The sequence below is a fragment of the Polypterus senegalus genome, chromosome 10 (assembly GCF_016835505.1).
Source record: "Polypterus senegalus isolate Bchr_013 chromosome 10, ASM1683550v1, whole genome shotgun sequence".
Taxonomy (NCBI): domain Eukaryota; kingdom Metazoa; phylum Chordata; class Cladistia; order Polypteriformes; family Polypteridae; genus Polypterus; species Polypterus senegalus.
This window is the reverse complement of record NC_053163.1, coordinates 169,855,525-169,878,121: the sequence shown is the minus strand read 5'-3', so window position 1 is coordinate 169,878,121 and position 22,597 is coordinate 169,855,525. Positions and strand designations below refer to the sequence as shown.

Here is a 22,597-nt window from a genome sequence, read left to right as displayed (position 1 = left end):
TTTCACTGAACGAATGAAACTCGGGATAGCGCCTGAAGCCTACATAACTAGTAGTTTACTAAATGATTCATGCAAAATTGAATTCAGAGTGAAAGTGAAGTTTCGCTTCAGAAAATAAGTTGCAAAACAAATTGTGTTTCACCTCAAGCAAAAGTCCACACCATCAGCACACTGATTTTTATCGTCCCATGTACAGCCTTGTTCTCGATGAGGCAACAGCATGGCACCATTGATTAGGGTGCAGAGCGTGCAAAGAGGTGGGGTGTGTGGCTACAGAGCACTTCACCCAAACTAAAAGACAATGACCTGGGTATGAGACCACCAGCGAGAGGCTTATGAAGTTGGGGAAACTAAAGGCAGATGGTGTTACTTGGTGTGAGGTGGAACTGGCAGCACGACGGTATTGCGTCAAACCACCTGGAAGGAAGGGCAGACGATTGGCTGTGGAAAGTAAGAGTGGTTCTGGTGGTGGAATATCCCTTAGGATACTATTGAGCTTAAAAAACTTACAAAATTTTACTTTACAAAGTTTTCCTATTATGACATTTAATTGTAAAGCAAACTGAAGGAGCGATTTCACTAAGCTAAGATTTACATTGGTTGGGACGAGGATGGATAGGATTAGAAATGAGGACATTAGAGGGTCAGCTCAGGTTGGACGGTTGGGAGACAAAGTCAGAGAGGCGAGGTTGCGCTGGTTTGGACATGTGCAGAGGAGAGATGTTGGGTATATTGGGAAGGATATTAAAGACAGAGCTGCCAGGGAAGAGGAGAAGAGGAAGGCCTAAGAGAAGGTTTATGGATGTGGTGAGAGAGGACATGCAGGTGATGAGTGTGACAGAACAAGATGACGAGGACAGGAAGATATGGAAGAAGATGATCCGCTGTGGCGACACCTGACGGGAGCAGCCGAAAGAAGTTACGTCTTTGCTCATCATGAACTAAAACTGAAATGCGGCATTGGTCTGTTTAATCTCCTTTTAAATTTAGTAGAGGAAAAAAAGAGAAAATAACTATTAAATTGCCATTTCTCAATTTTCCCCATAACTAAATTTGCAATTTAACACACTCACTGTGCAAATAATACGCTTGCGTTTCTTTCTGTGTAAGGTCAGAATATTTCTCACTTTAGCCGAGAGAGCATGTTACTACCTTACCTGCCCCTTGTTAAAAATTTTTTATGGTTTATTAGTGCCCTCGAAGGGTAAAACCAGACATTCACCTATTCAAAAAAAGAAATGGCATGAAAGTATGGCATTTGATGGAGTGCCATCCCATTCTGGGTTTATTCCGGCCTTACTCTCAGTGTTGCTAGGCAAGAAACACGATGGTTGAGAAAAGTAAAATAAATTTAGCTTGAAGAAATTTCAGTTGTTGAAAGAACATGTCTATATTGTACATTTTTTAGTTTAAGTATGCAAGTTACAATCTATGATATGCACGTTAAACCTATGATTACAGTCTTCATACCGCACTGCAATCTGTAATTTAACGCAGGCATGGCAATCTGGGATCATCTCATGGTTTAAGTACGTTTTCCTATTTGTTTTCACACATCTGTTGACGATATGAAATCAAAAATTTAAGTGTTATGGAGATAACAAGAAATGTTTAAACCTAAAATTAGAAAAGAGCTAGACCTGAGGAGAAAGACAATTCATTTTGCATTTCCATCAATTAAATGGTAAGACTGAATTTTGTAACCCACCTGACTCCTTTTGTTAAACTAACCTTTCTTTCTCCTGCCATGATCCAACCAAACAGCAAAAAGCAAAACCTCAAATGTTCATCAGTGCACGGCCAGACCACTGCGCCACTGCTGCAGTACACAAACAGTGCATTCACATGGCTACAAGTCCACTTGTCTCTCAGGCTCATGCAACTCGGTAAGCCTGCATGCGTGAATATTCCTGTCGATTTGTGCGGGCGGCCCAAATGAATAAGGCAGCTGCCATGAACTGCAGTGGGGCAGACACAGCTGCCAAACAGAAGGACCATCCATACGTCCCCTCTACCCCTGGTGGCAACTTTGCCTTGCAGTGCAGCAACTCGATGCCAGCCACGTAGCAGCCCACTGTGCCCAGAGTACACACTCCTGTAAAGAAAAATTAAAAATGTTAGACTTGAAAAACACAAGTAAATGTCTTAATAGAACAAGAAAAATAGAAGATTATTTGCATTTAAATGTACTAAAATGGAAATGGCCCAAAAAAAAAAAAAAAATTTTTGCCTTTATGTCTGCCATGAAAAAGGGCAACAATAAAAGTGGCCTTAAAATGTATTTGTGGCAGACAGGCAGACAAATATGAAAGACTCAACATAATAGACAAACAGAGAGATAGATATGAAAGATACGACATACAGACAGACTATATTTGGAAAGGCACTATAAGATTGATAGATAGATAGATAGATAGATAGATAGATAGATAGATAGATAGATAGATAGATAGATTATATTAGACTTCAAAGACAGACAGGAAAGATAATACATAATAGTAATAATATAAATATATATATTGTCACACACGCACGAGTAGGGAGCAGCCGACCGGCTCAACTAAGGGTTATAATTCACAGGAAATGGGTTTGGAACAGAGAACTAACACCTCTCTCTTTTATTCAGCAGGAAAACAGACAAATAAACAAACCTTTATGAAAACACACACTCGAGTTCCCTTCCGTGTTTACGACAACGGCTACTCTATCCCATTCTGATGACATCGCTTCCGGTTCCACACTTCCACATCATCTCTGACGTTTCCTGGATTTTCCCATCATACCTGTTGTACATAACTTTCTGTCCGTCCCGTATATAAATCAGACTGTTTCAATACTACCCTGTCCTGGCTGTAGTTCATTGTATGAATGCAAAAGTCTTTACAAGACGAGTGGACCTTTCAGTATACGGGGAAGGCAAAACCCCAAACCTTCATGAGAGTATTGTCTCTTTCTTATAGTTTCGCAATATATATATATATATATATATACACACACACATACACACTAGCAGAATACCCGCGCTTCGCAGCAGAGAAGAAGTGTGTTAGAGAAGTTATGAAAAAGAAAAATTTTTAAAAATAACGTAACATGATTGTTAATGTAATTGTTTTGTCTTTGATATGAGTGTTGTTGTCATCCATCTCTCTCTCTCTCTCTCTCTCTCTCTCTCTCTCTCTCTCTCTCTCTCTCTCTCTCTCTCTCTCTCTCTCTCTCTCTCTCTCTCTCTCTCTCTCTCTCTCTCTCTCTCTCTCTCTCTCTCTCTCTCTCTATATATATATATATATATCAAAATACCAGCTTGGCAGCGAGAAGTAAAAAGAAAAGAAAACATTTTAATAATAACGTAACATGATTGACAATGTAATTGTTTTGTATATAAAATATATAATATATATATATATAAATACATACATACATACATATATACACACACACACAAATACTATAGGGTGCCAAACATGCAAATAAATTGATTTTGTGAATATCTAAAGTCGGCGTCAGAATATATAAAGACATTCCCGAATATATAAAGTCAAAACTTGAATATATAAAGTCATTGTCGGAATATATAAAGTGAAAACTTGAACATATAAAAAGTCAGCGTCGGTATACATAAAGTCAAAACTTTTTTCTGAACATATAAAGTGAAAACTTGAATATATAAAGTCAGTGTCAGAATATATAAAGTCAGCGCTGGAATATATAAAGTCAAAACCTGAATATATAAAGTCAGCATCGGAATTTATAAAGTCATTCCTGATTATATAAAGTCAACATCGGAGTATATAAACTCACTCCTGAATATATAAAGTGAAAATCAAAATCTATTGATTGAAACGACTCTGAACTGAACTAAGTTAACAAAAACGTATTCAGAAAAATAAATTAAAAAAACACTGTTCGGTTAATGTTTTGAAAATGATGCATGTGCCCTGCCCAGTATTGGTTTGCAGTTACTTGGAGTTACAAAGTGATCTAAACTCTCGTTTATATCCTGCGTCCTCTCATTAAAGTTGTATCCCGCATTACCCGTGGGCATGAGAAACGCGAGCGGCAGCCTGTCTATGAACTTAATTTAAACTTTAGGTTTACATCGTGCTTTGTTTCCGAAGTAGCAGCACTCATGAATATGGCTGTATATGTCACTCGCTCGCTTCTTATTGTTTCGCTGCCTTCTGAATTATATACTGCACGTTTTCTTCAGCCCTTTTTGGAGCTCTTCCTGGTTTTCTACGTACTGCGTTGACAGTCAATTCACGTGATTACGTGGGAGGCGTGATGATGCCACACGAAACTCTTCCCCCCACGGCTTTCGAGCTCAAATCCATTACAGTATATGTAGAAAAATAGCTTCCACTTATGACCATTACGCACAGAATTTCGAAATGAAACCTGCCCAACTTGTGTAAGTAAGCGGTTAGGAATGAGCCTGCCAAATTTCAGCCTTCTACCTACACGGGAAGTTGGAGAATTAGTGATGAGTCAGTGAGTGAGTCAGCAGTGAGGGCTTTGCCTTTTATTAGTATATATATATATATATATATATATATATATATATGGAAAAGCACTATAATAGATAACTGGAAGGAGATACGGACGGACATACATAGAGACAGATTGATAGATATGAAAGACACTATATAATAGACTTGAAAGACAGACAGACCGATAGGAAAGGTACTATATAATAGATAAATGGACATGCAGGTAGATTGATATGAAGGCCAGTACAGAATAGACTGACAGGCAGGCAGGGAGACAGACATACAGACAGATCTTTATTTGTCCCCAGGGCTAATTTGGCTTTTTTGATGAAGCTTGTAAGCGTATTCAATTAGGCAGCCGTGAACTCAAAGTTCTTATTTGCCTTCAAACAAAAAAACATACAACATGCAAATAACTAAAATGGTGCATTCAAATAAGTACAATGATATCAACCACTTCATCTGAATGACTGGTCTCCTGCCTTCTTACACTATAGTATAGTATATGCTACTGTTGTATTATAAAGAGGATTCCAAAAGCATTCAGACCCCTTTTAGTTCTTACACGTTTCTTGTGTTGTAGGCTTGATTTTAAGTGGACATTTTTGCCCATCAATCTGCACTTAATTAACATAATAATAAACCATAATGACAAAGTGAAAACATGTTTTGTCTGAAAGGTTTTAAAATTTATTAACACTCACAAACTGCAATCTCTCATTCTGAGAAGTATTCACACCCTTCATTCGCTACTGTGTGGCAGCCCCTTTGGTATCAATTACAGCTTAGAGTCTTCCCGGGGTGTCTCTTCCAGCTGTGTACATCAGGATTGTCGCAGTTTATTTCATTCTTCCTGGCAGATCCACTTAAGTTCTGTTAGACATGTTGGGAAGAGTTTGTAAACTGCCATCGTCCATTCTGTCCACAGATGTTCTGTGAGTTTTAAAGTCTGGGCCACTCAAGGACAGTCAGACATTTTCGGTGATTGCCTTGCTGAAAAGTGAACCATCACTGCAGTTTGAGGCTACATTGTTCCTTCGCTCAATTCTGACCTGCCTTCCCATCCCTGGCAATGAGAAGCATGCTGCTGTTACCACCATGCGGATAAGTTAAATTTTTGGCTCATCAGACAGGAGAATCTTAATCCTCATGCCCTCAAGAGTCCTATAATTGCCACATTACAAACTACAAGAGTTAGCCACTCTACCATAAACACCTGTTTGATTGAGTGCTGCCAGGTTTTCCCATTTTAGCAGAGGATTTCTGATGATCTGTTAGAGTGACCGCTGGGTTCTGGCCCATCTCGTCTGGTTACTCTAGGAAAGTTCCAGATGTCTTCTATTTCACATTTACGGAGGACACTGTGCTTCTGGGAATACTCAAAGCTTTAGAAATGGACTGATCTCCTTGCCATGATCTTTGCCTCATCACAATTTGATGACGAAGGTCTACAGAGAGTTCCTTGGACTTAATGGCATGGTTTCTGCCTCGATAGGCAGTATGAATTGTGGGATCTCCTACGCAGGTACACATGCGTCTTTCTAAATGATCAATTCATGATTAAATCAATTCAGTTTGCCACAGGTGGACTCCAATCACATTCTAGGAACATCTCAAGAAGAATTAAAGCAAACAATAGGCATCTGAGCACAATTTGGAATGCCACGGCGGAGGCTTTGGATACTCACAGGACTGATTGATTTTAGTTTTTGTTATTTATTAAATTTGTAAACCTTTGTGAAAAGAAGTTTTCACTTTGTCATTATGGGTCACTGAGTACAAGGTGGTTGATGGGCATAAATCGCAAATTGAACCATTTCAAATAAAATCAACAACACGGTAAAGTGTGTGGAAAGTGAAGTGAATTCACTGCATCTACAGTGGGGTGCAAAAATATTTAACCCTGCTTGAAAGCCATCCTAATTTTCTGCATGACAAAAATTAAATATCTACAGAAAATGGTTTATTCTGAATCTGGAAATATGATGTTAGAGCATAAGAGGAGTTCACATTAAAAATACTGAGGCGAGTGGCTGGGGGTGGTACCCAGCCAGGACGCCCAGGAGGACCAGAGGAGAGCTTACGCCTCCTCCTGACCACGAGGGGGCGACCACCCTGGTGGCTTTGGGAACCATGGGATCAGAGCATAGAAGCTCAACCCTATAAGGGCCCGTGGTTACTGCCAGGGGGCGCCCCAATGCCTGAGGAGCCCTGGTTCTCAGCACTTCTGCCACACTAGGAATTACTGGGGGGAAGAAGACCAGGGACACCTGGAGTGCTTCCGGGTGCGCAGCCGGTATTTCCGCCACACTGGGGAGTGTCGGCGGAAGCTAATCAGGGTGTGTATAAAAGGGGCCGCCTCCCTCCATTCGATGGCTGGAGTCGGGTGGAAGAGGACTGAGCTCGGAGGAGAGGAGAGGAGGCAGGCCAAGAACAGGCATTGTGAGGCCTGGACTTTTGGGGAGTTTGGGGTTGTGTGTGAGAACCAATTGTATATAATATGTATAATAAACGTGTGTGGGTGTTTGAACCATCGGTGTCCACGCCATCTTCCACAATACTAAATGGATAAATACAGCATGTGTACAAATCTTTTGTCATACAGAAACTTAGGGGATTGAATACTTTTTCACACCACTGTAAACATAAAATTTACATTAGATTTTTACTACAATGATGAAAGCCGCAAGTCAACCCTGAATTTGAATATGCAAAGCAAAGCAACACAAGCCATTTTAACAAACAGAAAGAAGCCTGCCAGTTCTAACACAATGGCTGGTTAAGGAATTGTTCACTTTCACTGTTTCTCTCTTCCAAGTAAGGCTTGAAATCAGAGAAAACTAAAAACACCCAGAAGGCGAGGATGTCAAATCTGAATAAGAAATGAAAGTGGGAAGCAGTGCTGTAGGGAAAGGCATATTTAATAGCTTCTATTAAAATAAGTGAGCCTATACTCTGCCCAAGGCTTAGTGGAATCCGCAATCTACAGTCAAAGTAAAAAGTATGTGAACCCTTTGGAATGATCTGGTTTACTGCATGAATTGGTCATAAAAGGTGATCTGATCTTCATCCAAGTCACAGCTACTGATCTACACAATGAGCTTAAGCCAATGACACCAAAAAAATTTTCATTCTTTCATGTCTTTATTTTGCAAATGCATTCAACGTTCACAGTGGTAGTGGAAAAAGTAAGTGAACCTTGGGATTTAATAACGGTTTGAGCGTCCTTTGGCAGCAATGACCTCAACCGGGCGCTTCCTGTAACTGCAGATCAGACCTGCACATTGTGTGGGGGGGACTTTTAGCCCACTCTTCCCTGCAGAACTGCCTCATCTCTTCCATATTCTTAGCTAGTCTTCTGTGTATGTCTCTCTCTCTTCAAGTCATTCCACAGCAATAGGATTGAGATCTGGGCTCTGACTGGGTCACTCCAAAAGGCCGAGTTTGTTCTTCTGAAGCCATTGTGCTGTGGATTTGCTGTGATGTTTGGAGTCATTGTCCTGTTGCATCACCCAGCCTCTTCTGAGCTTAAGTTGACGGACAGACACCCTCACATTATCTTAAAACTTCATGATGGCAAGCTGTCCAGGCTCTGGTGCAGCAAAGCAGGCCCAAATCATGATGTTCCCTCCACCATACTTTACTGTAGGGATGATGTTTTGATGTTGATATGCGGTGCCCTTTTTACGCCAAATGAAGTTCTGCTTGTTCCTCCCAAATAGCTCAATTTTGGTTTCATCACTCCACAAAAAATTTTCGCAGTACCGTTGTGAAATGTCCAAGTGCTCTTTCGCAAACTTCAGGCATTCAGCAATGTCCCTTTTTTGATAGCAGTGGCTTCCTTCTTGGTGTCCTGCCATGGACTCCTTTCTTGTTCAATGCTTTGTGTATAGTTGACTCATGAACAGAGATGTCAGCCAGTTCTAATGACTCCTTCAAGTCCTTTGCTGTCACTCTAGGGTTCTTCTTAACCTCACTGCTGACTTTGCGTTGTGCTCTTGGGGTCATCTTGGCAGGGGCCCACTTCTAGGCAGAGTAGCCACAATACCAAAAGGTCTCCTTTTATAGACAACTTGCCTAACAGTAGACTGATGAATGTCTAAAATCTTTGAGATGACTTTGTAACCCTTTCCAGCCTTATGTATAGGGTGGTGCAGATCTAATTATACAATTTTCATTACGCTATAACTTATTACATAGTAAATCAACCTGGACCATCGAGAAGTGTGCGAACTGACGACATGAAGAATCGTCTTTGCGCCGAACTGGAATCGACCCCGCATAAATCAAAGTCATCCAGATGATCTGGATCTGGATAATTAGATCTGGACCACCCTAGCTCCACAGACAGCTCTTTTGTGTGAGGCATGATTCCCATCTGGATATACTTCTTGTCAAAAGCTCCAACTCAAACTTTATAGTGTTTGTGATCAATCAAAGTCATTCTAGGGTACACCTCTGAACTTGTTTCATTAAATGGATTCCATGTGTGCTAAATTCGGACTGCAATGAGCTTTTTAAAAAGTCATTAGCTTAGGGTTCACTTAATTTTTCCAACCTTGAGTTTCACAGTTTGAATGATTCATTCAATATGGTCAAAAATTCTCTGAAAATCTGTGTATCTTTAGTTATAGGAGACTGTGTTTGCTCATTATTGGGACTGACATGAAGATACGACCATGTCTTATATGGGAATTAGACATAAATAGAGAATTCCTAGGGGTTCACATACTTTTTACTTTGACTGTATGTCTTCTACACTGAAGCTGCACATTGTAGCAGATTAAAAGAAACTACAAATTTCAGTAGAGTATATTAAACCGCAGCTGGAATCAGATATTAATGAACTCAAAAAAACTGTCATTTGTATCAAAACAATACGGCTTTGATGTTGTGAGATGATGTCACAATGCATGTCTTCCAGCCACAACTCCACTTCTGTATTCTCAGTTCTCATAATCGAGGACCATAGTTACCTGCCAATAGATGCAGTGCTCCTGTCCCAAGAGTAGGATACAAACTGTGACAAGCGCAAGCACACAGACCAATCAGGGCTCCAAAGAACATGAGGCCCAGACTGACAAATGGAAGGAGAAACTGGCAGCGCCAAAGGTCTGTGGACACAAAGAGACAATTGCAGTGAGGCACACTTAATCTACTGTACTGCCCAAACGGTAGTAACAACAGCACAGAAGCAACCAATTTTACGAAATTATGACAATTTAACATATTCCTCAAATTATTGTACAGGACTATTAACTCTTTCAGGGCTCATTTTGTTTTTCCTTTTCTCCCAGGTCTAAATATTTTTCCCAAAAAGCATACTGTACAAAGCAAGCGCTGTATGCATTTAACATGAAACGGTAGCTTTCCAAGATCAGCTGTCACATGGCTTACATACTTACTACAAACCTGTTTCTCTAACCATTTATATTCTGAAAGGCACTTAATGGAGAGAAAAAAAAAACAGATACCTGCCTTTCTTTTTTGATTTTCAGATCACTTGCATCAAGATTGGAGTTTGATAAGTCAGAGTCTGATAATAATAAGCAATAACAAGCAAAAAAAATCAGCAATGGCCACAGAGTATTTTGTTTTGCCCATTCGCTTTGCTCTTTTGCCCGACATCCGTGCCATTCTAGAAGTCATTTACTCTGCGCTCCTCACACATGTCAAGTCAATGAATCTAAAGAGGGTCTGCCCGTAACGCGATGGTGAGTTTTGCCAACGTCTGCAGCTGATTATTACCCCTCTGCCCTGGACGTCAACTAAAGTCAATGTCAAGTCAATGAATCCAAAGAGGGTCTGCCCGTAATGCAATGGTGAGTTTTGCCAACGTCTGCAGCTGATTATTACCCCTCTGCCCTGGATATCAGCTAAAGTTGATACCAAGTCAATCAATCTAAAGAGGGTCTGCCCAAAATGTGATGGTGAGTTTTGCCAACGTCTGCAGCTGATTATTACCCCTTGCCATTTGCCCTAAAAGAGTACAAGGTTGTTATGTTCACAAGTAAGATGTGTAGATACAGAGCCCTCCATAATATTTGGGACAAAGAAATTTTTGTCCTTGATTTCCCCTTCTGTGCCACAGTTTAAAATTACAAATAAAACAATCCAGATATGATTACCAGGCAGAAAAGTGTGCAAATCCCCTTCCATGAAAGACTGCAATGAGCGCTTTACTCACATCTGAATTTTAAACTGTGCAGTAGTGGGGGAAATCAAGGAAAAATGTGACTTTGTCCCAAAAATTATGTAAATATGTGTTCATGTTTCATATACTTTTCTTAATAAATTGTGAAAAATAATTCAGTATTAACTTACAGGTTCTTAGCATGTCGTCTCCACTGTTGTGGTTACCAGGTTCGTTGTATTTTGGTGTGAACTGCTGTGGAAGTGTGAAGCTCACACACTGCGTCACCAGCTGAGGATCTGAAAAAGGAACAAGGCACCCACAAAAGGTTAAACACCAAATCGAAGGGCTCTCTTAGATGTGGCAAAGGTAAAGATCTCGCAAACCTTATCCCAAACCAATGACAATTCTAAAATGATTCATTGAGATGGATAGTCAGTTTTAGGAACTCACATATTCCAATGAGGGGGTCTTTCGGAGACATTTATACAGGAGACACCAGGGCAGAACAAACTCTGATATGGCACACTGACTCTCTGTGGTATAGCAGGTCCACAGCTCATGCCAAAGGGCCATTTTTTAATAAATAATCACAGCACTCGTGGCTTAGCGAGAGGGCGTGGTGATGTGTGGCTGAAGGGATTCCTGTGGTGATTTGCGGTGCGGGCGAGTCTCACTTAGGTGCACAGGTGAGGAGTCGTCCGCATTCGTAATTGGTTCTGGGAGCCTCCGATTGCCACAGGTGAATCACGTCCCCGTTATAAAGAGTAGCGCGAGGCGGCCGAGGAGGAGGAGGAAGAAGAAAGAGAAAGTTACAGAAATGGAGGTTGCAGGAAGCAGCGAGAAGAAAGAGAGAGAGAGAGAGAGAGCCAGTGTGAGCGAGCGAAGGTTCGCAGGCAGGCAGGCAGCTGGACAGTTGAGCCCTAGCCAGGGTGTTTGGCCAACACCTAGAATTTTTGGAAGTGGTGGCTCCCGCTGAGCATTGTAGGAAGGAACAGGAGTGACCGGCAAAAGGACGACTGACCACGTAAGGCAGAGAAGGCAGCAGGAGTTGGGAGGCTTGGGCGGTGAATTCCCTGACGTGAGCATCCTGGTCGCCAGGGAAGCCAAGTCTCAATCTAGGTGAGCTGAGCTTTTGTGATCATTCAATGAAGGACTTTACGAAGTCAAAGCACAGGATGAGACTTTGGTGAAGAGCAAGATTTGCAGGTTGCCAATGTTATTTCATGAGACTGAAGAACGGCCCTTAGATTGTGGACATGATCCCCTGTCATGTCATTTCTTTATAATAAGGGAATTGCCTCATTTGAATTACCTGTTGATGCTCATGGCCATGAGAAAGAAGACAGACAGACAGATATGAAAGGCACTATATAATAGATAGATATGAAAGGCACTATATAACAGATACACACACACAGTGAGACATATGAAAATTATTAAATGAAGAGCAGATATAGAATTAATGGTTCAATATAGACAGCTACAAAAGGCACAGATATGAAAGACATCATACAACATATGCAATGATATAAATATTTGATTTACTAATAGAAAACACTAATATATATTAATAAGAATGGTTTTTAGTCTTTTAGATTTTTTCTTTCTTTCTAATCTAAATAATAAAAGGGACTACAAGACAGACATACAGACATACCTGGGGACTGATACCAGTGAAAGTCTCTGGGCATTAAAATGCACCTTCTCCATAATCCAACAGTCCCATTCATCTGGAAAAGCACATCACTATATGCTTTCTCATCCATCTCGTTAAAATCTTCCCAGCGCTGGGAAACATCGACACTGCTATTGTCTTTCACTAGTGGTGGGCTGTGGTATTCATACCAGGAGTCTGTTCCTATTGAAGCACAGAGGTACACCGCTGACAGGAGGCTAAGGACGCATGCAATCACTAAGGCCGTCGCAAAACGGTTGTCCATCATCTTGGTAGTCTAGGCTTCAGTTAGGTGTATACTGGAAGAGTTTGATCGCTCTATTGGATATACTTGAATGATCTCAAATCTGGCAAGACTCTGATGCAACACTCTTAAATATACATTTACATTTCCACAAGACACCATTTATGATCCATCAAACTTCCAGAGTTTTCCTTTTGTAGTTGTGCTTCTTTAAAGTCCAGTAGCTCTGCGTTTTATACAATCTTCATCTTTGCTGAAAATAACATTCAACCCAATTTATATAGCAGGTACCCTGAATTACTTTTAATTAGGGGACCTACACCTACGAGTTCCCTGTATTCATAAACGTTACTTTTTTCTTCAGCATCTGGGGTAGTTTCTGGTGTCCCCTTCTTAGATCCTCAACCAGAGAATATTATTTGATTCCATAATGAAGTTGCACTGCCTGTTTCTTTCGTATTGCTTTCATACTCTGTGTGTGAGGTGCATTGGTCGATTCCCTGTAAATAAAAAAAATATATTTATATAATTAGTGTTTGTATTTTCATTTGTCAGTCATGAATGCATTCAGAAACTCGGACAACCCAGAAGACACTTTGCAGCAGTATGATATAGGAAATTCAATTTTCTGACACAGAATTTGACATTGTGGTGAAAAATGCTGCTGTGGTCAGAGTCTTGACTTGAGCTTACACTAAATTTCTGTGCCTGCATTATTAAACTGTAAACTGTATAAAACTCAAGTGACACAATTCTGATTATAAACTTTCTAGGCAGACCTGAACACATTTTTCTATCAGGTTCATAAAGTACGGTGGGCGAGATGTGCAAAGAGAGAGATGTGGAAGTGGGCGGCAACTATTCAAAGACAGGGGTGTGGCAAACCTAAGAGAAGGGAAGGGGTGTGTTTAAAATTCAAAAGGGGTGTCAGATGACATGATGTATTAGATGAGGTGGCGGTAATTAGAAAAAGTATACAAATAAATGAACTGCTTAATTGATTGCTCACTCCATGGACTGAGACACGTGTGTGGAATTCTGTGCAAATAAAGAAATGTTCTCCATTCTCATCTGGGCCCTGTAGCTGCCACCTTTGAAGATGGAGCAAAGTTTATTCTACGACAGTTTATGCTTCAACTCCATGTCTCGGGGGTCCCACAACTCTTCACCTAAAGAAGTGCTTCCTGGCTTCAGTACTAAAGGCACTTGCCCATAATTTTCATTGATGTCCTTGAGTATGTGATTCACCCTAAGGCTGAAAGAACATTGCTGGATCTGCTCTGTCAATGCCTTTGAGGGTTTTGAAGACCTGGATTAGGACCCCCAGCAGTCTTCTCTGCTCGAGACTAAACAGGTTTAATTCTGATTATGGCCCAGTAGGACAAGTTCTTAAATCCTGGGATGTGCATGGTTGCTTTCCACTGCACAGCTTCAAGTGCTGCTATGTCTTTCTTGTACTGTGGTGTTCAAAATAGCCGCAGTACTTCAGATGAGGTCTTACAGGTGCATTATATATTTTGAGCATAACAACTCTTGATTTAAATTATGATATAATCTCACATTTTATTTGCTTTTTAATGGCTTCTGCATATTTCTGAATCGATTTCGTTAAGTTAATTAACTATACCAGGATCAATGTCATTAATAGAAATCAGAAAAAGTAAAAGTTCCAAGGATACACCCCGAGGGAACGCCATTGATAACCTTCCTCTATGTGGAGTGTTCTCTTCTTATCTGTACTCTTTGTCTCCTGCCGGTTAACCAACTGGAGATCCAGTTTTGCAGGCTACCTCTGATGCCAACAGCTACTAGTTTGGAAGAATTGGGTGGATAGGACAGGTGAGCTTTGTTGGCCTGAATGGTCCTATTCTGGACGAATTGGGTGGATAGGACAGGGTAGCTTTGTTGGCCTGAATGGTCCTTTTCTGGGAGAATTGGGTGGGCCTGAATGGTCCTATCCTGGAAGAATTGGGTTGATAGGACAGGTGGGCTTTGTTGGTCTGAATGGTCCTATTTTGGAAGAATTGGGTAGATAAGACTAGCAAGCTCTGTTGGGCTGAAAGGCCTTATTTTGGAAGAACTGGGTGGGTGAGACTGGTAAGCCCTTTGGGCTAAATGGCCCGTTCCCGTCTAGATTGTTCAAATGTTCAAAAATGAGTGAAAAGGTTTAAAGAAGGCAAAACCAGTTCTAAAGACAAACCATGGAGCGGATGGCCACCGACAGCTTCGATGATACAGGCAAAGTAGAAGAAGCCATCAGATGCCGAACCAGGGAGTTTCCAAAGACAGTTTTTCCCAAAGTGGATTTGAGGTGTGGGTTCAGAAGTGGTGACGGGTGGAGACAATTTTGAATTGTACCAAGTTGCAAACAAAGGGTTCCTTTTGCTTGTACACGTCTCTAATAGTGCTAATAAGTAGTTATGCACTGTATTACACTCAGTACAACCCTCGTGTGTATCAACTGATTTAACACAAAAGCTCCGAATGCATGCAGAAACACACGAATATGAATATATACGAGCTCAGATGCAACCCAACCTGTGCTTGCTATTTATTTTCTGTTCTGGAACTTCATTTCTGGCTTTAACACAAGTAGATAATTAGCGAAATACGGTCTATAGCTGCATTTTTGTCACAAATCCAGTACTTGAAATGGCTTTTGTGATTTTTTTCTTCTTTGCATGCTGTGCCAACATTGGCTTCTCGCAGTAAGCTGTGTGTAACTATGTGCTGCATAAAGGCAGCTCAGACAGAGGATTACATTAACAGCACAAAATAAAATGTGCAAGCAAGCATGGTAAATTATTAATAACAGAATTAAATAACTGAACAATCAAAGCAAAACAAAAGTGTGAATGTCGTTAGCGGAGCCAAATAGCTACACCCGCGTCTGGTTTATGTTCGCCCAAATGTCTTGAACACGTCGCTACAATACAGAAGTAAGTGAACAGAAAAGGCCATTAGGTGAACAAAAATGGCTCTTTAACTTATAATAGTGATGAAGAACATTCCAGGTCACCAGAAATGCCTCATTTTGAACGTATTTAACTCAGGCGTGATGAATGCCGCGTGAAGGAATTTAACGCAGATGTTGCTTTTATGCCACAAGAATTACAGTCACCTTTGTCCTAAAATTAGATTAGACAAAACTTTAGTAATCCCAAGGGGAAATTCAAATGCGTACAGCAGCAGAAACATAAAAAAACAAGAACACAGACTGATGACCACAAACTGAGAAGGAGCAGACAAGAATTTGCAGTGTATTTATGGAGTAAAATCTGAAAATTAGCAACTACAAAGATGCATACATAAGTAAACAGGAGAGCACCAAATAGTACTAGTTCCAGTCCAGAACAAATGGTTTTAGATTTGCAGATCGCTTGATTTATTTTTAACTCAACGTCTATGTTCATAAGATGATAACAATAAGATACAAGCCGACTAGCAGTAATATCCATAATCTCTGGAAAGGAAGAAAACCATGTGGTCTAAAAAGAACATCACTGCCTGTATCATCAAGTTCACAAAAGAACATTAGAGGTCCGTGTAGATTGTGGAAGACTGTTCCCCGGATGTGGCCAAGTGTACCTTGCGGTTCTATCATCCTCTCGTCAGATGTTGTGTGTATGAATTTTACTTGTTTTCTATAGGGTGGTCCAGATCTAATTATACAATTTTCATTACGCTATAACTTATTACATAGTAAATCACCCAAAAAATCCCGGACCATCGAGAAGTGTGTGAACTGATGACATGAAGAATCGTCTTTGCACCGAACTGGAATTGTCCCCGCATAAATCAAAGTCATCCAGATGATCTGGATCTGCATAATTAGATCTGGACCACTCTGTACTTGTCTGCATAGGTTTTCCGTCTCAATAACGAAAGATGAACAAGATAGGTTAAGTTAAAAGAATCGAGACGAGAACAGGCCATTCGGCCCTCAAACCTCACTGGTCCTGACCACCTACTTCTTCCAAATTAACATCGAGGTTTGAAAGTCCCTAAACTCATCCTGTCTACCACACTGCTTGGTCGCTTATTCCAAGTGTCTGTGGTTCTCTGTATAAAGAAAAGCAATCCGAATGTTTATGTGAAATTTACCCTTACGTTTCCAACTATGTCCCCGTGTTCTTGATGAATTAATTTTACGGTCATTGTCTTGATCCACTGGACTAATTCGCTTCATAATCTTAAATGCTACAATCAGGTCTCCTCTTAATCATCTTTTGATTAAACTGTAAAGGCTCAGCTCTTTTAATCCTTCGTCATAACTCATCCTCTGTGGTCCTGGAATCAGCCTAGTCGCTCTTCTCTGGACTTTTTCTGCTGCTGTTATGTCTTTTTGTACTCAGGACTCCAGATGAGACTTCACCAGTGCGTTATAAAGCTTGAGCAGACCCTTCTTTGACTTGTACTCCACACATCAAGGCGCTATATAACCTCACATTCTGTTAGTCTTCTTAATGTCTTCTGAATACCGTCTGGCAGATGATTGTGTCGAGTCCACTACGACTCCTAAGTCCTTCTCATAAACGGTACTTTCGATTTTCAGACCTCCTGTTGTGTATTCAAACCTCACAATTTTACTTCCTACGTGTAATTCTTTACATTTACTGACATTAAATTTCATCTGCCACAAATCTGCCCAAGCCTGTCTGCTGTCCAAGTCCCTCTGTAATGACTCCATGGATTTTCGATTATCTGCCAGTCCACCTTCTTGTCATCATCAGCAAACTTAATCAGCTTGTTATTTATATTCCTATCCAAATCATTTATGATTTATATCATTTATGTGATTTATGATATGATTTAAATGGTTAAAAATAGCAGTATACCCCGCACTGACCCCTATGAAATACCACTCTTAACGTCACCCTCTGCTTCCTGTGTCTGAGCCAATTTTGTGCCCATCTAAACAACAACTTCATGAACTCCCACTTCTTTGTTTGATGCCCAACCTCTTGTGTGGCATCTTATCAAATGCTTTCTGAAAGTCAAGACAAAAATACTGATTCAAAGCTGGCTAAATACGTGTGTGTGTGTGATCATGCCAAGGATTTCTTCCAGCCTTATCTTGCTGCCAGGATAAGCTTTGAATCACAAGCAATTTATAGAATAAAATGTTAGGGTTATGTCATAAAAACTGTTGAATTTAAGTCAGGGGACGTTACGCTCAACCTACTCATCATGCACCTGCAAGACCACATGTGGAGTTTAGTGTGCAGTTCTGGTCGTCACACTACAGGAAAGACATAGCAGCACCTGAAGCTGTGCAGAGGAGACCAAGCAAGTGCATCTCAGTGCTTGAGGACACGTCCTGTTGTGACAGACTCGGAGAATTAAATCTGATTAGTCTTGAGCAGATGAGACTATGTGGGGACCTCACCCTGGTGTTTAAAATCCTCAAAGGCATTGATAAATTAAATCCAACAACATTCTTTCGGCTTAAGGGTGAGTCACATACTCAAAGACATCAGTGGAAATTAAAGTTGAAGAGCGTTTAAAACTGAATCCAGGAAGCTCCTCTTTACACAAACTACTGAAACGTGATCTTGAAGCAGAAACATTGACAGCCTTATAAGAAGACTCAGGATGAGATACTGGGACAGTTTAGTTGTAAGCTAAACAAACGAGCTCGATAAACCGAATGGTCTCCTCTCGTTGGACAAATTTCTTATCATTAGAACACTCCAGACGAGAACAGGCCATTCAGCCCAACAAAGCTCGCCAGTCCTATCCACTTATTTCTTCCAAAAAAACATCAAGTCGAGTTTTGAAAGTCCCTAAAGTTTTGCTGTCTACCACACTACATGGTCGCTTATTCCAGGTGTCTATCGTTCTTTTTGTAAAGAAAAACTTCCTAATGTTTCTGTGAAATTCAACCTTAACAAGTTTCCAACTGTGTCCCCATGTTCTTGATGAACTCATTTTAAAGTCACAGTCTTGATCCACTGGACTAATTCACTTCATAATTTTAAACACTTCATTCAGGTCTGCTCTTCATCTCCTGTAAAGGCTCAGCTCTTTTAATCTTTCCTCATAACTCATCCCCTGTAGCCCTGAATCAGCCTAGTCGCTCTTCTCTGGACTTTTTCTAGCACTGCTGTGTCCTTTTTGTAGCCTGGGGACCAAAACTGCACACAGGACTCCAGGTGAGGCCTCACCAGTGTGTTATAAAGCTTGAGCAGAACCTCCTGTGACTTGTACTCCATACATCAAGGCGCTATATAACCTGCCATTCTGTTAGCCTCCTTAATGGCTTCTGAACACTGTCAGGAAGTCGATAGCTTAGAGTCCACTATGACTCCTAAATCCTTCTCATAAGGTGTATTCTCGAATTTCCGACCGGCCATTGTGTATTCAAACCTTACATTTTTACTTCCTATGTGTAATTCTTTACATTTACTGACTTTAAATTTCATCGTCCACAAACCGACCCATACTGTATGCTATCCAAGTCCTTCTTTAATGATATAACGGATTCCAAATTATCTGCTAATCCACCTATCTTGGTATCATCTGCAAACGTAACCAGCTTGCTATGTTCTTATGATAACAGACACTCACTCAGATGCCACACTTCAACAAGTACCAGCTGCCCTCCTATTGAACCGTATCCTGGCACCAATAACAGATGAATACAAGGAATTAGTGGGGATTAGGCAGCAGGCGTCGTTAGTTTCTTTCTCCTCGGCAAAATGTTATTAATGTAAATAATGCTCCGAGGTCTTCACCATGTAGCGGCCACCTTGAAACCAAGCAAAATTGTAACAACAACTCAATCTTCTACTGAAAAACATCTGGCAAGGTTTGAAGACATGGACTGGTTGTCACCCTGGACCCAGGATTCAGACTTTACTGGTGGATGGGTGAAGAAAAACACAACATCAAGGAGTTACTAATGAACAAGATTCACTCTCTACCAACATTTCCAAATACACAAGTTTGTTCTGAACCCCCAAATAAGAGAACAAAGCTTTTTACGTTTATGGATACCAAAGCTCCATCCACAGCCACAGCCACACAGGAGGTACCAAGTCACCTAAGCCTACCATTCCATACTAAGGACAACCAGAACTCACTAGGTTCAGCCTTGATGATGTGAAATTTGAGAATGTAATGGTGGCTCTGTGCAATAAAGATAAAGCTATAGCATTGAAAACGTTAAGTGTATCTGTGAAAATTACCAGCTATTGTATTATATGGTTTAAAGCAAGCTAGACAGTACCAATTCACACCACCTTACTTAGTACCTCACACTTATAAAAATAGAAAAGCTATTTTTGTAAGCCTGTACTGGTATAAGCTGCATATACAAAACCTCAGGTTCTCAGTTTACTTAATTTACCTTACCGGTCTTCATACGTCTTACATTGAAACTTTCATTTTGTTTGCCCAACTCCGATCACGGAGGGCCACAGTGGCTGCAGGTTTTCCTCCCCGTGACTTTCTTACTTATTCATAATTTCTGCTGTTGATTGACTTCCCTTCATTTAAGTACTCAGCCCACTAAATAATTTCTTTTTTTTAACTGAAGCCAAAACAAAACGTGAAGTAAAACGACTGAACAGACGACCGGCGAAACGGGTGCATCAGACTCCAACTAGTGTCCTAATTGATTCTTGTTAATTAAACCCGCCACACTGAAAAGAGTATAACATTGATGTTGTTCATTCAACGTACATTTTCTCTTTCAAGCAACTTAAGATTAGTCATTCAGTGTTGTAGCTTTGGTTTCAGATCTCAATCAAAGTAAAAAAAAAAATTGTTTGTACCAAAGTAAGTTATGGTGGAGGGAATAAGCATAAAAAGTCCTATTTCAGTTAACCTAATATTTTAGGTTGTTCGTGTGCTGTGTTTGAGGAGCCGTTTGTATTTTCTCCTGGTCGAACTTTCCAGCGTGCTGGCTTTCCAACTGCCAAAAAAGAAGAACACTTTCCTGTGTGGAGTGGACGTGGCGATACAGGTCTGGTCATTTTCAGCAGCAGACTTATAACAGAGTATCCCTGTTTCTCAACTGCTTAAAGAACTCGTAATAAAACATACTTTCAAGAAAGCTGTAGAAACGTTTAATCATTTTTTTTGTATATTTAAGACTTACACTGCAAAATGCTGGTGTATTTGCACTAGATTTTTAAATAAATGTAAAAAGTACAGCATTGGAATGTGTTATGATCATAATATTTCTAACAACATAAAAACAGGTTACGGCCAATACACCATTTTAAATTGTAACAACTTAAAGAACAGGTTTACTTCAGTAAAAAAAGAGTGAATTGCACCCAATGACCCTAAATGATTTGCCTCGACTTAAAAATTGTGGGTTCGATAAGATAAAAAGAATTATATTGGTTCAGGTTGAAAATATCAAGTGTGAATCACTGCCTTAATTATTTTAAGTTAAATGGAGGTTATAGTTTTTCCATCCATCCATTATCCAACCCGCTGAATCCGAACACAGGGTCACGGGGGGTCTGCTGGAACCAATCCCAGCCAACACAGGGCACAAGGCAGGAACTAATCCCGGGCAGGGTGCCAGCCCACCACAGGGTTATAGTTTTTTCGTGCATTTAATTCCTTGTCTTGTTGGTGCTCTCATTCTGCCACTGCAGACATTTTTAAAATTTTCTTTTGTCTAAGCCCACCATGGGAATTTGTGGACCTGGGCAGATCAGCCTATTCTCTATTTTCAAATGAATGAATGAATGACAGACGCTGGTTAGCTGGTCACGTGTTGTCTCGTTTTGTATCTCGGTATTATTTGGCTGCTAATTAAAGAACAGAGGAACAATTGAGGGGTCTGAGTCAATTATAATGAAGGAGAAGATAACGTTAATTAGCAACAAAAAGTGGTCACTGAGTAAGCAAAGAGAGAGAATGAAAACCTGCAGCTGCAGTAACCCTCAAAGATCGAGGCTGGACAACCCTAATAATAGTAAAAAATCGAACTAATCACACAGATGCGCCGGCAGAATTTCATTGAAATGAAATGAACAAATTACAGAGTTAATTCATAAATTGAGCCCAACGCTGCTTTCAAGACTACATTTTTTAGCAGACAAAAAGGAAGGATAATCCAACTACAAGCAAAAAATGTGCAGAAACGAGAGACTCCTAAAGAAATAAGGCAAGACGGTGAGAAGAATTTAACGTAACATCACCGGAGTTAATGAGCCACGGAGCGCACTTAGATGTAAATAAACGATTGCTATGGCAAATATAAAAAATATTCCATAAAGTATCGGCTGTGTTTCATGAACGAGTGGGTTACATTGACATCTTCCTTATTATTGCTGAGATTTACACTCGGCTGGCATTCGCACATCTCTGTTCTCGAATAAATAAATCAACTAATCAGCTTTCCTAACAGGCTCTCCACCCCCGCCGAATCAATTGATAGCAGGTTACTTATCGGGAAATTCTACTGGATACGACATAAAGATCGCGAAATTAAGGAGTAGAACCCTTGCTCGTGGAGCTACCTTTCAACGGCTCATACCGCTACGCCACCGTGCAGTATCCAACAGTTTTATAAAGCAAGAACACGTAGCATTCCGAAAAATTCATACTACACCAGCTATTAAAAATTAAACTGAACAAGTTCCTAAGGAGAAGTCAAGCAACAGCCGCAAACTCAGTTGGGTGACGCAGCGGGTCTCGGGATGGCATACAGAAAAAGAATTTGAATTTTGCTATCAAACATCAATCCTCCATGAACGTGATCTGAGTATTACCGCACTTATTTATTCTGTTTCAGCAAACCTCACGCACAGCTCGTCTATTTGATCAAACGAAATCAAAGCCGTCCGTCTCAGTCAGCACACCAAGCAGAAAAATTACATGATGTTTAGCCTAGAAATATCCCTCTTGCATCGAGAGGCGCTAGCCTGAAAAGTTACGGCATACAAACTGCTCTTTGTAAACAGTAACACGCGATTTTTTTTTATCGTTTTAAAAAAATTAACGTAAATATCCGCTCACCTCCTTAAATCTGTTTCCGATCGAGAGCCCCACTCCCACTTCCGGCGGGCTGTGTCGCGCGAATGTGGCTG

General features: G+C 40.5%; 1 protein-coding gene across 2 annotated transcripts; it reads right to left on the bottom strand.

Moving 5' to 3' along the window:
- Window positions 1–844: 844 nt before the first annotated feature.
- On the bottom strand, window positions 845–22,597 carry cldnd1b (claudin domain containing 1b). Of its 2 annotated transcripts, none has more exons than XM_039767423.1 (5): window positions 22,527–22,597; window positions 12,281–13,042; window positions 10,812–10,919; window positions 9,464–9,601; window positions 845–2,095 (listed from the first exon to the last, which is right to left on the bottom strand). In XM_039767423.1, exons 2-5 carry the CDS (start codon window positions 12,564–12,566, stop codon window positions 1,875–1,877), a joined length of 753 nt encoding a protein of 250 aa, XP_039623357.1. In that variant the 5' UTR covers window positions 12,567–13,042; window positions 22,527–22,597; the 3' UTR covers window positions 845–1,874. The 2 variants fall into 2 exon arrangements, with proteins under 2 accessions (XP_039623357.1, XP_039623358.1); XM_039767424.1 differs by lacking the exon at window positions 22,527–22,597 and adding an exon at window positions 22,280–22,373.